This window comes from Schistocerca gregaria, chromosome 4 (assembly GCF_023897955.1).
Source record: "Schistocerca gregaria isolate iqSchGreg1 chromosome 4, iqSchGreg1.2, whole genome shotgun sequence".
Classification (NCBI taxonomy): Eukaryota; Metazoa; Arthropoda; class Insecta; order Orthoptera; family Acrididae; genus Schistocerca; species Schistocerca gregaria.
In genome coordinates, this window is record NC_064923.1 from 467,047,262 (window position 1) to 467,063,004 (window position 15,743).

The 15,743-nt window shown below is 41.2% G+C and overlaps 1 protein-coding gene across 4 annotated transcripts in view; it reads left to right on the top strand.

Annotated features, from left to right (window-relative positions):
* LOC126268077 (protein spire) overlaps positions 1-15,743 on the top strand; it is a 731,327-nt gene that overhangs the window by 681,221 nt on the left and 34,363 nt on the right. For 2 of the 4 annotated variants that reach the window (XM_049973536.1, XM_049973537.1), the window contains one exon: positions 7,797-7,989. In XM_049973536.1, coding sequence (XP_049829493.1) covers positions 7,797-7,989 — 193 coding nt within the window. The remainder of the gene's footprint in view (positions 1-7,796; positions 7,990-15,743) is intronic. The other 2 variants (XM_049973539.1, XM_049973538.1) reach the window with 1 other exon arrangement.

The following is a 15,743-nucleotide window of genomic DNA, read 5'->3' on the forward strand; positions in this document are numbered from 1 at the left end:
GGATGTTGAGTTCGGTGCTTGTGTTGACATGCGACTCATTGCTCTACAGTACTAGCATCAAGCACATCAGTACGTAGCATCAACAGGTTTGTGTTCATCACGAACGTGGTTTTGCAGTCAGTCCACGGGTACATTTCTGCGAATGGTTCATCCAACAATGTGTCAATCCTCATTTCAGTGCAAATGTTCTCTTTACGGATGAGGCTTCGTTCCAGCGTGATCAAATTGTAAATTTTCACAATCAACATGTGTGGACTGACGGGAATCCGCACGAAATTGTGCAATCACGTCATCAACACAGATTTTCTCTGAACGTTTGGGCAGGCATTGTTGGTGATGTCTTGATTGGGCCCAATGTTCTTCCACCTACGCTCAGTGGAGCACTTTATCATGATTTCATACGAGATACTCTACCTGTGCCTTAACAAGTACGACACAACATGTGGTTCATGCACGATGGAGCTCCTGCACATTTCATTTGAATTGTTCGTACGCTTTTCAACAACAGATTCGGTGACCGATGGATTGGTAGAGGCGGACCAATTCCATGACATCCACGCTCTCCTTACCTCAACCCTCTTGACTTTCATTTATGGGGGCATTTGAAAGCTCTTGTCTACGCAACCCCGGTACCAAATGTAGAGACTCTTCGTGCTCGTATTGTGGACGGCTGTGATAAAATACGCCATTCTCCAGGGCTGCATCAGCGCATCAGGGATTCCATGAGACGGAGGGTGGATGCATGTATCCTCGCTAACGGAGGACATTTTGAACATTTCCTGTAACAAAGTGTTTGAAGTCACGCTGGTACGTTCTGTTGCTGTGTGTTTCCATTCCATGATTAATGTGATTTGAAGAGAAGTAATAAAATGAGGTCTAACATGGAAAGTAAGCGTTTCCGGACACATGTCCACATAACATTTTCTTTCTTTGTGTGTGAGGAATGTTTCCTGAAAGTTTGGCCATACCTTTTTGTAACAGCCTGTATATATGATGAATCACATAAGACTTAACAAGTCTAGTATTAATTACCTGCTTATATATAATGTTTTCTCGGTAAGTACGTAAGTAGGGCGAGACTTTGTTAAACATTAAATAGTCGAAAGTATGTGCATCGAGCGAGGTGCAGAAGCGACAAATGATTGCACGACTCGCATGGTGCGCCCGTGGACAGACATTTGTGCGGTTAGTATGGCCAACCTCTGCACCCCTCCATTACCTTAGGTTTTACTAGAAAGACTTCTCTGTTTTTAGCCAAGTAGCTATTTTGACGAGAATTAGCTTCCTGATCGGCGACTCACTGAGAAATTGATTAAAGTAGCGTCTTTATAGTCTCAGCCCATAAACTATTATTGTGTGTCCCACAGGAAAAGACAGCCGTGCCGTTCCCCGTACATATTACTGTAAGCGCAAGATAAGCTACTGCAAATGTGAAATGCTCGTAAATTAATAACAAAGGTAACCGCCAGAATGTTGAATCAAACATGCAAACGTGCGTTGCTGGATGTCAGCTTGTGGGCTGAAGTACCATGCCTGTTCCACTTGGTCGGTCAATATTGGGATGATTAATATCGTTTGTGGATAACACTGTCGTCCCATGATATTCCATGTGTGTTCGATTGGAGACAGATCTGCCGATCGAGCAGCGAGACAACATGTCGACACTCGGTAGAACATGTTGGGTTACAACAGCAGTATGTGGGCGCGAGTTACCCAGTTGGAAAACACCCTTCAGGATGCTGTTCAACAATGGCAGCACAACTAGTCCGATCTCCGGATTGAGATAGTTTTGCAGTCAGGGTGAGTGGGATAACCATGAGAGTGCTCCTGCTGTCATACGAAATCGCACCCCAGGTCATAACCTCAGGTATAGGTCCAGGGAGACTAGCACGCAGGCAGGGTGGTCGCAGGCCCTCAACTGACCACCTCTAACCAACACACGGCCATCACTGGACTGAGCTAGAACCAGCTTTCATCAGAAAACACAACAGACTTCCACCTTACCGCCCAATGAGCTCTCGCCTGACATCACTAAAGTCGCAAATGGCTGCGGTCGCTTAAGGCATACGGCTCGAAGCGGTTCTTGCAGTAACAGATTTGTAGCAGTTCATTGTGTTACTGTGGTGCTAACTGCTGCTCAGATTGTTGCTGCAGATGCAGCACGATGTGCCAGATCCGTACGCCGAACACGGGGGTCTCCCTCCTCGGTAGTGCCACGTTGTTTCCGGAGTCCGGTCTTCTTGCGACCGTACATTCTCTTAACCACAGCTGCCAGCAATCCTGTACAATGGCTACATTCCTGCCAAGTGTTTCTGCAGTGTCGTAGAAGGAACATCCAGCATATCGCGGTCCTGTTACGACCTCGTTCAAACTCGGTGAGGTGTTGATAATGACGTCTTTGTCGCCTTAAAGGCATTCTTGACTAACATCAACTCACTACGTCCAGTTTCAAAGGTAACTAACGCTTACGGCTGTTGGAGCGTTCATTTAGTGCAAACTTGATTTGCATCCTCATAGTGACGCTAACAGCGCCACTCTTACGCGAGAGGCGGGAAATGCTAATATACATCGTGTTTCAAATGTAGAAACACGCCTACCAACTTTCGTTTATATCGCACTTCTTCTTGGTGTTACAACTTTTTTCCTGACAGTATAATATGTGGAGGTTCGTTGTAAACATTTGACTAGAATCTCCAGTTCATAGCTCTGAAAATATTCGAAAAGCTTCGGTACCTATGTTTATTACAATCATTACTTTTCTAATATTCAGAAATTAAAATTTCTTTTTTTCTCTGTACCGTTTACTAAAGGTTATACCATTCATTCAGCAGTGACATTAATTAGTTTTCGAAGCCGCTGTCCAAGGCTGTGGAAAAGCATAGGGAATAAAAGGAACGAAATTATTGATCGAAGGAAGCAGCAAACATTTTCTATCAGGACCGCAATTTCATAACAATGTCGAGAGGTTCCACTCTATTTGTTAAATAAGTACGATATGTGAATGTGTTTGCATCGTTAGTAAATTTGTGAAAGCAAACACATGTACTTGTAATTTATTTTTTACGCAGTCTGATTCATGTGCGCTTATAGCGTCTCATAAATTGCAGTTACTGTATACATGTCAACATATTTTTTATAATTATTAATGTGCTGTAGCAGAGTCCTTTATTAAGGCTACCGGTTTCTGAATACTAATCCTTTGTATTCAGGTATTTGATTGTGTGCACTAACCTCTACACCAGTAAATTCCCCAATGTAAAACAGCTTCAAACGTCTAATTACTTTACAAATGAGCCAAGATGTTAAATATTTGCGTTAAACATGTAAGCTAGTATTAGTTTAGAAAATTTTTGAAATTAAGCCTAAACTTTGTTGGAAGTCGCTAAGTTTTGTAATTATGAAACACTACACGAATGTAGTGTGGGTAATTTGCGCTCAGTTTTAGGCAAAAGCTGGTTTTTCACTTATCCAAATATCTATGACGTAGTATCTCCTGAACTGTGTCTCGTTCAATGAAATAATATTTCAGGCGCATTCAGTGGTATATATGGACACTTTCGGCGAACTTCGTTGCAAATAGACTTATTAGTAAAGAAGTAATAAATTAAAACTTCATGCCTGATGCTGAAGTTTGGTTCTAAGAAAAGCGAAAATGTAGTAAGCGACAATTTTTTTCACCGTATTTTGATGATTCGTGGTATCAGATTGAAAATGGAGTTAACCCATGACCGACCTTACTTTTCCGTGATACCAAAATATTTGGAGTTTCCGCCCATGGGTTTCACTTTGAATTGCCTTTCTCAAATTCTGTTGGATCAAATTAGTTTTGTTGTTCACAGTAAATATTTATGTAGTACATAAAACAGTGTGGTGCAATCAGTGTAGTCTAGGTTAAAAACATAAAACAAACGTCACCATTGTAAGAATCGCTTGACCGCGTCATGATGTTCAGATTCCAGATCGTTTCTACAAAAGAACCTTGTCGTAAATCTGGCTGGAATTCTATCATTCCGTCTGTTAAACTAATCAGATAAGGACGACGAGAGAGTACTTCTTTGCGTGCGAATGGTAGAAGAGAAAAACCTCTGTAATTATTTGGGTCTGTCTTGTCACTTTTGTTTAGGATAAATCAAAGCAGTTTTACAATCTGTAGGTATAACTTCGCTCTCCCAAATACTGAATCGATAACTTGTGGTCTGTAACTCATGGTTTATCTCCGATATTCAGCAGTTCAACAGCCACTCCGTCTTACCTCAATGCTTCGCTCTTTTCGAGGTGTTAATATGTTGGCCGGCCGCGGTGGCCGAGCGGTTCTAGGCGCTGCAGTCCGGAACCCCGCGACTGCTGCGGTCGCAAGTTCGAATCCTGCCTCGGGCATGGATGTGTGTGATGTTCTTAGCTTCGTTAGGTTTAAGTAGTTCCAAGTTCTAAGGGACTGATGACCTCAGCTGTTAAGTCCCATTTTAACCATTTGTTAATATGTTTTGCAATGCATCTTAGCGTGAGACGATGAAACTGAATCATTGTTGGGGATGCGTCTTTGAGATGGCAGTTTTCTGTAAGTGTTTCACAGAGCTATAATTGCAATGATTATTTCGATCTTTGGCCATTTTATAGTACCACAATGTTCAACATTATCAGACTTCTACAAAAGAAGTAATCGTCGAAATATGTAATACAGGTGTCACAGCATATAAATGAGAACATATTCCCAAAGTGCATGGCAGAAATAAAACAAAACATCTATCATCATCTAGGAAATGGTCCCTGCACATGTAATGGCTGTTTTTGGTGATCATTTTATGGCACAGTTACAAAGTGTAAGTAAGACATGCCTGTTCCTTTTCTAACAGACACTTCGTGAATATGTTCTGATTTGTGTTGTAAATTATATTTCGTGACACCTGCATTATATAACCAAGTCTAATATAGACTTTAAGACAAAAAAAAAAAAAAAATGCACCACGAAGGTATTATCCGAATAGAACGGAAATCGATGAATGTGATTTACATGTACAGACAAACAAATAATTAAAATTTCAGAAAAAATGATCTTGTCAAGAGAGAGAGAGAGAGCTTGACAAATTGAGCAAGTCGGTAACGCTTTAATTCACCTGTGGCCCTTAAGCAATAACTTACTCGGCTTGGCATTGATTGATCGAGTTGTTGGATGCCCTCCTGGGGATATAGTGCCAAATTCTGTTAAACTGGCGCGATAGATCGCAAAATACCGAGATGGTTGGAGCACACTACCCAAATTACTCCAAACGTTCTCAATTAAGAGAGATCCAGCGACCTTGCTGGCCAAGACAGCGTTTGACAAAAACTAAGACGAGCAGCAGAAACTCTCGCCATATGCGGACAGGTATTACGTTGCTGAAATGTAAGCCCAGGATGGTTTGTCATGATGGGCAACAAAACGGGGTGTACAGTATAGTCGACGTACCATTGTACAGTAAGGGTGCCACGAAAAGACAATCACTCCTGGTTGTAGGGCATATGGCGGACGACAGTCTGATTGGCATCTCGCCGCTGTCCAGGACGTCTTCAGAGGCGTCTTCGGCCTGGAATCCCATTGATTGGATTATAGAATTGTCTTCAATTATTCGCTTTCACATTTGCCAGACTTTACGTTGGGTAGCAAGGTCGCCGGATATCTCCCCAATTTAGATTTAGGGCATTACGGGCAAGGCCCTCCAACTATCTCGGCATTCTGACAGTCTGACGTGCCAGTTGGACTCTGTCAATCATTGTCAAGCTGAAGAACTGTTTCCATAAGGACAAGAGGCGGACCAAAGCGTTATTCACTTGGTCGGTTAGTGAAGCTCTTACTCTGGAATAAATCATCCAACTCTTCTGAAATTATCATTTGTTTGTACATGTACATCACATTTATCGTTTTCCATCCCATTCGCTCTCTCTCTCTCTCTCTTTCTCTTTCTCTTTCTCTCTCTCTCTCTCTCTCTCTCTTTCTCTCTCTCTCTGTCTCTTTCTCTCTCTCTCTGTCTCTTTCTCTCTCTCTCTCTGTCTCTTTCTCTCTCTCTCTGTCTCTTTCTCTCTCTCTCTCTGTCTCTTTCTCTCTCTCTCTGTCTCTTTCTCTCTCTCTCTGTCTCTTTCTCTCTCTCTCTGTCTCTTTCTCTCTCTCTCTGTCTCTTTCTCTCTCTCTCTGTCTCTTTCTCTCTCTCTCTGTCTCTTTCTCTCTCTCTCTCTCTCTGTCTCTTTCTCTCTCTCTTTCTCTCTCTCTCTCTCTCTCTCTCTCTCTCTCTTTCTCTCTCTCTCTCTCTCTCTCTCTCTCTCTCTCTCTCTCTCTCTCTCTCTCTCTCTCTCTCTCTCGAGTGTATTTCGACAATGACTTTGTTTACAGTAGTCTGATCATGTTTAACACTGTGGTACTTGAAAATGGCTAAAAACCTGAAATTGTGATTGCACAATAGAATAAACAATCTATACACCCAGATGGCGGAACTTTCATTTAAACAGTATAATATGACTCTGGCCTCCAAGCTATAGAAAAATCATCATATATTAGTTGATTTGTACTTTGCTAGTTCTTCTTTTTCGTGTAATTAATAACTGCCACAGACGGGTAATAAGCGGACAAGCTTACGACAAATACTGCTGAAATAGTTGGCGAATTCTGAAAGAATGAACAGTGAAAGGATAGCACTTTTCAAATACTAAACGAAAGGGGGAATGAGAGTGGAGCTGTGGGACATGACTTAGTCTTCAGCTGTGGTGGCGGCAATCCCGTTAGCTGTCGCTAAGCGCCCGCTAAGCAGGCTTTGGCTCGTAGTTACGTAGGAAGAGCGCTCTTCCCCGAGTTTTGTCACACACGAGGCTCACATGTTAAAAGATTCTCAGCTCGCACTTTTATCGTGAATCTTCAATTTAAGGACTTCCCGAAGAACCTCTGCAACAATTTCTAGTTCGCTTCCAATCTCTGTAGCAACAATGCCACAAGCCCAATGCCATTAAGCTTACTTTTATAATAAATTGTGAAGATCTTTGCACCGACCACACAGTTTTATTTTATAAAGGGTTTCATGTAGTAACTTCTGTTACATTCGATATAGACCTCAGATGTAAATCGGAGTTTTTACAAAATTACACTTAAAACATACCATTTTTCGTACCACTCACTTTCAGTTCATTTTCCAGAAACAATCCTTCAATTTTTTTTTCTGTTTTTCATTCGCCTTTTTCTCTTACAATGGTTCTTCTTTTCCAAAGTATCATTACATCAGTATAGTGAAACAAATTTGGGCTTGCATATTCGACAAATTAATGCATTCCCGTGCCTCGACGTGTGTGGGATAAAACAGGAATTAAATGCCAGACAGATTTTCACTCTGCAGCGGAGTGTGCGCTGATATGAAACTTCCTGGCAGAATAAAATTGTGTGCCGGACCGAGACTCGAAATCGGGACCTTTGCCTTTTGCGGGCAAATGCTCTACCAACTGAGCTACCCAAGCTCGCAGGAAAGCTTCTGTTAAGTTTGGAAGGTAGGAGACGAGGTACTGGCAGAATTGAAGCTGCGAGGACGTGTCGTGAGTCGTGCTTCGGTAGCTCAGATGGTAGAGCACTTGCCCGCGAAAGACAAAGGTCCCGAATTGGAGTCTCAGACCGGCACATAGTTTTAATCTGACAGGAAGTTTCAGGAATTACATGCATAATGGTCTATTCTAAACGAAAATATTTGGTCGAATCACAACAGATATTAAGGCACGGTTTGCACCTTTAGAAGGCCAATGTTTCCGAGCAGCAGCTCATTGAAGCGGCAAACTGTCTGTTCCAGAGTGACGACGATGACGACGACGAAGACGACGTGGACGTAACGTCGCCGACGCGGAACGGCGGCCCCACCCCTGCGTCGTCGACTGCAGCGACGAAGGGCAGCTCGAGTGGCGAAGGTCGCCGCCACCCCTGGCACCGGACAGGTATCCTGACGCACCACGAGTACCACAGCTACATGGACAGCGCTCTCGAGTGTACGCTCTCCAACTCTTACGTGCCTGTGCCTGTCTGTGTCCTGTGTGGCATGCAGCATGAGCGCCTGGCTAACACGCACGCTCCACCACAGGCCTGACCGACTGAAAGACATCTGCCCTCCAGGACGGTACCGAGCTACTCAGTAGTGACCTAAAGCTCTTGTGGGTGAAATGTATCCCTGGTGGGTCTGTAAAATCACGTGAAACTGAAATCGGGGTCTATTATTCTGAGCATTTTGGTACAGATCTTAAAGGCTGTCGTACAGATGTGCTAGTAAACAAGTAAGTGACCCATAATGTGTCTGTAGTTCACCTGTGCTTCAGAAGGTAACTCTCCCAACCGTGCATCACCTCAATTCATGCTTGTGATACACTACTGGCCATTAAAATTGCTACACCAAGAAAAAATCCAGATGATAAACGGGTATTCATTGGACAAATATATTATACTAGAACTGACATGTGATTACATTTTCAAACAATCTGGTTGCATAGATCCTGAGAAATCAGTACCCAGAACAACCACCTCTGGCCGTAATTACGGCCTTGATACGCCTGGGCATTGAGTCAAACAGATCTTGGATGGCGTGTAAAACTACAGCTGCCCATGCAGCTTCAACACGATACCACAGTTCATCAAGAGTAGTGAGTGGCGTATTGTGACAAGCCAGTTGCACAGCCACCATTGAACAGACGTTTTCAATTGGTGAGAGATCTGGAGAATGTGTTGGCCAGGGCAGCTGTCGAACATTTTCTGTATCCAGAAAGACCCGCACAGGACGTGGAACATGCGGTCGTGCGTTGTTGTTGTTGTTGTTGTTGTTGTTGTTGTTGTTGTGGTTTTCAGTCCTGAGACTGGTTTGATGCAGCTCTCCATGCTACTCTATCCTGTGCAAGCTTCTTCATCTCCCAGTACCTACTGCAACCAACATCCTTCTGAATCTGCGTAGTGTATTCATCTCTTGGTCTCCCTCTACCCTCCACGCTGCCCTCCAATACTAAATTAGTGATTCCTTGATGCCTCAGAACATGTCCTAGCAACCAATCCCTTGTTCTGGTCAAGTTGTGCCACAAACTTCTCTTCTGCCTAATCCTATTCAATACTTCTTCATTAGTTATGTGATATACCCATCTTATCTACAGCATTCTTCTGTAGCACCACATTTCGAAAGCTTCTATTCTCTTCTTGTCCAAACTACTTATCGTCCATGTTTCACTTCCATACATGGCTACACTCCAGACGAATACTTTCAGAAACGACTTCCTGACACTTAAATCTATACTTAATGTTAACAAATTTCTCTTCTTCAGAAACGCTTTCCTTGCCATTGCCAGCCTACATTTTATATCCTCTCTACTTCGACCATCATCAGTTATTTTACTTCCTAAATAGCAAAATTCCTTTACTAATTTAAGTGTCTCATTTCCTAATCTAATTCCCTCAGCATCACCTGACTTAATTCGACTACATTCCATTATCCTCGTTTTGCTTTTGTTTATGTTCATCTTATATCCTCCTTTCAAGACATTGTCCATTCCATTCAACTGCTCTTCCAAGTCCTTTGCTGTCTCTGACAGAATTACAATGTCATCGGCGAACCTCAAAGTTTTTATTTCTTCTCCATGGATTGTAATACCTACTCCGAATTTTTATTTTGTTTCCTTTAGTGCTTGCTCAATATACATATTGAATAACATCGGGGATAGGCTACAACCCTGTCTTACTCCCTTCCCAACCACTGCTTCCTTTTCATGTCCCTCGACTCTTATAACTGCCATCTGGTTTCTGTACAAATTGTAAATAGCCTTTCGCTCCCTGTATTTTACCTCTGCCTCCTTCAGAATTTGAAGGAGAGTATTCCAGTCAACATTGTCAAAAGGTTTCTCTGAGTGTACAAATGCTATAAACATAGGTTTGCCTTTCCTTAATCTTTCTTCTAAGATAAGTCGTAAGGTCAGTATTGCCTCACGTGTTCCAGTATTTCTACAGAATCCAAACTGATCTTCCCTAACGTCGGCTCTACTAGTTTTTCCATTCGTCTGTAAAGTATTCGTGTTAGTGTTTTGCAGCTGTGGCTAATTAAACTGATTGTTCGGTAATTTTCACATCTGTCAACACCTGCTTTCTTTGGAATTGGAATTATTATATTCTTCTTGAAGTCTGGGGGTATTTCGCCTGTTTAATACATCTTGCTCATCAGATTGTAGAGTTTTGTCAGGACTGGCTCTCCCAAGGCCGTCAGTAGTTCTAATGGAATGTTGTCTACTCCGGGGGCCTTGTTTCGACTCAGGTCTTTCAGTGCTCTGTCAAACTCTTCACGCAGTTTCGTATCTCCCATTTCATCTTCATCTTCATCTACATCCTCTTCCATATCCATAGTATTGTCCTCAAGTACATTGCCCTTGTATAGACCCTCTATATACTCCTTCCACCTTTCTGCTTTCCCCTCTTTGCTTAGAACTGGGTTTCCATCTGAGCTCTTGATGTTCATACGAGTGGTTCTCGTATCTCCAAAGGTCTCTTTAATTTTCCTGTAGGCAGTATCTATCTTACCCCTAGAGAGATAAGCCTCTACATCCTTACATTTGTTCTCTAGCCATCCCTGTTTAGCCATTTTGCACTTCCTGTCGATCTCATTTTTGAGACGTTTGTATTCCTTTTTGCCTGATTCATTTACTGAATTTTTATATTTTCTCCTTTCATCAATTAAATTCAATATTTCTTCTGTTGCCCAAGGATTTCTACTAGCCCTTGTCTTTTTACCTATTTGATCCTGTGCTGCCTTCACTACTTCATCCCTCAAAGGTACCCATTCTTCTTCTACTGTATTTCTTTCCCCCATTCCTGTCAATTGTTCCCTTATGCTCTCCCTGAAACTCTGTACAACATCTGGTTCTTTCAGTTTATCCAGGTCCCATCTCCTTAAATTCCCACATTTTTGCAGTTTCTTCAGTTTTAATCTACAGGTCATAACCAATAGATTGTGGTCAGAGTCCACATCTGCCCCTGGAAATGTCTTACAATTTATAACCTGGTTCCTAAATCTCTGTCTTACCATTATATAATCTATCTGATATCGTTTAGTATCTCCAGGGTTCTTCCATGTATACGATCTTCTTCCATGATTCTTAAACCAAGTGTTAGCTATGATTAAGTTGTGCTCTGTGCAAAATTCTACCAGGCGGCTTCCCCTTTCATTTCTTAACCCCAATCCATATTCACCTACTACGTTACCTTCTCTCCCTTTTCCTACACTCGAATTCCAGTCACCCATTACTATTAAATTTTCATCTCCCTTCACTATCTGAATTATCCTGCATTATCCTGCTGAAATGTAGGGTTTTGCAGGGATAGAATGAAGGGTAGAGCCACGGGTCGTAACACGTCTGGAATGTAACATCAACTGTTCAGAATGCCGTCATTCTGAACAAGAGGTGACCGAGACGTGTAACCAATGGCACCCCATACCATCACGCTGGGTGATATGCCAGTATGGCAATGAAGAATACACGCTTCCAGTGTGCGTTCACCGCGATGTCGCAAAACACGGATGTGACCATCATGATGCTGTAAACAGAACCTGGACTCATCCGAAATAATGGCATTTTGCCATTCGCGCACCAAGCTTCATCGTTGAGTACACCATCGCAGTCGCTCCTGTCTGTAATGCAGTGTCAAGGGTAATCGCAGCCATGGTCTCTGAGCTGATAGTCCATGGTGCTGCAAATGTCATCGAACTGTTTTTGCAGATGTTTGTTGTCTTGCAAACATCCCCATCTGTTGACTCAGGGATTGAGATGTGGCTGCAGCTATGTAGATAAGATGTCTGTCATCTCGACTGCTAGTGATAAGAGGCCGTTGGGATCCAGCATGGCATTCCGTATTACCCTCCTGAACCCACCAATTCCATATTCTGCTAACAGTCACTGGACCTCGACCAATGTGAGCAGCAGTGTCATGATACGATAAACCACAGTCACGATAGGCTGCTATCAGACTTTTATCAAAGTCGGAAATGTGATGGTATGCATTTCTCCTCCATACATGAGGCATCACAATGGCAGTCAATTGCTGTTTGTGTATGAGAAATTGGTTGGAAACTTTCCTCGTGTCAGCACATTGGTGTTGCCACTGGCGCCAACCTTGTGTGAATGCTCTGAAAAGCCAATCATTTGCATATCACAGCATCTTATTCCTGTCAGTTAAGTTTCGCATCTGTAGTACGTCATCTTCATGCTGTAGCAATTTTAATGGCCAGTAGTGTAGATCACAGACATTATTTTCTTGAGCTGGGCAATATTCTTGGAGCAGAGCCAGAACAGTTTCACAGAGCCTGCAGGTGTGTACCTCTAGTAGTGTTCTTGCTGCATAATGACACTACAGGTAACAATTTCCTACTGAGCGTCATCCAGCACTGTTGATTAGCAGCCAAAGGAAACAGAGATCGCGTAACTAGCAGATAACTCATGCCAACATTTGAGAAGGAAGTGCCGAAACAAGTCAAAATGTAACACACTGAAAATTTGTATTTTGTATTCTTTATGATAAAGATGAATGCTGTCTGTTCACATGTTGAATGAGAGGCCTGCAAAGCGTTGGTAGAGTTACAGTTCACAATGGACAGAGCAAAAGTCCCACAAAGGAACAGAGCTGATATCTCATCAGTCTAACAAGTTTCAAAATGATCTTGATAAATAACAGGGAACTGTTAATATCATGGTTTTAATGCTTCAGCTGTTCTACATAGTCTTCCACCATTTGAATACAATGCGAAGTGTGTTCATATAACGATGTGAAACTGTCAGAAATGTTGCTCTTTGGTATGTTGGTCAACTCACGTGTCACACTGGCTTAAATATTGTTTGTCATCAAAGAATCAATCCTTCATGTGAATTTCTGCACTTCGTCATTTTGTGGCGGGTTTATACTGATAACACCCACAATAATTTTCTTCATTTTTTTCCAAAAAGTCACAGGAAGCAGCCGTGCATTGCTGTTCTTATTCAGGAGTCAAGGTGGGCAGAACAAGCACTGCACATACGTCCATCTCCTTCAAAAATTCTGGGGAAAGTTTTGAACACTTGATTTAGAGATATTGTTGCATTGCAATTTATGAAACGACCACGTTGACACAATATGGTAGCATGTCTACTATTCGACACAACCTGTTCTAAATAGATTAGTAGAACATGTATCTCTTGTTTGCAGTTGTTCATTCAATTTGCCACTGTAGTCACTGCACTGATGTCACTTGTATGCCAGGAATAAAATCAACCTTGCAACCATTTTGATAGATGGTGTAGAGGTGATAGGGACTTTCCCAAAGAGTGAAATTTTGAATGACTAGTGCAGCAATGGACATAGCAAGCATATTTCATACACTTCATTCTCCACAGGACCATGTTCACGTAGAAGGTATTTTGAACAGCAACATCAGCTACGTATGTGCAATGAGGCAACCTGAAACTGCCAGTTTCTGTGTCTGAGCTATCAGTCTACAAACCAAAAGAGTAATTGCATCTTGCCTCATGCTGATCATTAAAAATTAATTTAAAATTCAGGGAACATATTTTACCTGCGCAATTAATGGACATTCTTCTACATATCCATCAGAATGTGGCAGCAGCACGATTATGCAATGTCTGACTTCGGTGTAGATATCAGCAGGACTACGGATTCCTGGTCACGAGATGAGATGGGTGGCTCTTCTAAAAGCTTACAAAGTCCCACAATGTAAATTATTTGTACAAAGAGATCTGAAATCTTGTGTATAGTAGACACCAGTAGATACCGATTTGTGGACATTATTGTCCAGATTATTATTTCATGTTACGGACTCCACAATATGTGTGCTTGAATGGATGTAACCTAATCTGATTTTATTACCATACTTGCATCAGTGTTGGTAGCCATTACTGTGAACATCCATTGCTGATATGCATTTATGCAATTAACAATGGTTATTATTGGCATGGTATTCCATTACACTGTTACTTATAACAGAGTGATAATTTATTGTCAATAAATAACAGTCCACAACAACTTGGTCATTTCAAACATCTTCAGGCCCATGTCACTTTCCACTGCCCTTGCTGTTCACAAGTTCTCTGTATCAAAAGCTCAGTATACTGGCCCTTACGTCTAATATCAGTTTTGCATACTTTAACTGAAACACCTTGTATAATGCATTAAAAGCATCTGGTCACAATCTATGAATAGTTTTTGAAGATCACAAGAACTGAATTGTTCTGTGCAATTTGTTCAGAAAGGTTACACTGTAGCAGAGAAGTTCACAAAACTGTCATCTACATTATAAATAATTTGTTAGTAAAGGAGATCACTTGTCAAACTCTCTCATGGCTTCCATATGCCACTTGCATTTCATAACTGTATGAAGTCGACATTTACTAAGGCTGAGAGGGTCATCGTTATAGTTACTCACTGAATTACTCATTCCCTCAGTGACATTTTGGGTGTTTCAGGTACTGCACTTGGCAGTGGATTAAGCAACAGTGGAATGAGTTGCTCATTGTTTTATGAATCGTGATGACTAGGGAAGACAAGGAAAGTATCAACTTACGAAAACTGATGCTGATGCAAGGGGCAAGGTCAAATGGGCATGCTACCTTGAATGCTGTAGTTATAGACTTGAAATTGAAATTTGGAAGCAACAACAGCACTTGGATCACTTGTCTAAGGGTGTTTTCATACACCGTTACAGAGAAATGCAATTATAAAGGTTCATTGCCACTAAATTCTCTTCTAGACATCTTGGGTTGACAACTGGGTACTAGCCCTTTTATTTTTGAATGTTTTTTGACATTAATATGAATCTCCTAAGGAAGCCCAATATGACAAAAATTATTTTCAGGACAACAAAGATTCTAATCAAGTTATTTGATTAAATTGGGAAGAATGGCATTCAATGGCTGGCTCAGACTTCTGATCTCAACAGAATTGAGTAATCAGTTGAAAGTTGTGTACTGCACCATCTGCAAACTGGTGTGATCCATCTGTGATCTACACTGAAAACAGCAGAGGCTGTGACACTTGTTAAGAGCACAGCTGTCATACTGGCACTTTGTCTCTGTACATGCGATATGTTTTGTATTTAATGAGAGAAGTTGGAACAGTAAAACAGCGTTAAACACAATATTGTTACGAAGCTGTTTACTCAAGCAGTCGTAACTGAGCAAGTACAGTTGATGGCAGAAGATATATTGTTAAGTGATGGGCTTGTTTTGGCTAGATGTGTGAGGAGAAAACTTCATTTTAAAACACTATAAACTGTTAAAATTAACCAGAGTTAGTCAACATCTGTGAAGTTCCCTTAACATCTTCAGCGTATACTTCTCAAACAGTTACAAATATTTTCAGCTTAAATGATGAAAACAGTTGTCAACAGAAATGCCACTAAACTGCATAAAAGCTTTATAAATGTTGTTCATAATAGTTAGTATAATTAAATATGAAATTTTGTTTGCATTCAGTATAAATTTATAAGTCTAGCAACTTTAGTTTACATATGAGCATGATTAGAATAAATGTGATAGAAGTTAATTTTGCATGCTTTAGTATTTGCTTTATAGTTTAATTAACAATAGACAGCAAAAATTTTCTGTTTGTCTATTAATTTACTAAATGTTTTTATCTTGTTTGTTGTTACATAAAGTTTCTCAAATATTTAGAAATTTTTCATTCATATAGTCATGGTAGCACTTTTTGAGTGTAACAAGTGTTAGATGATTTTTAA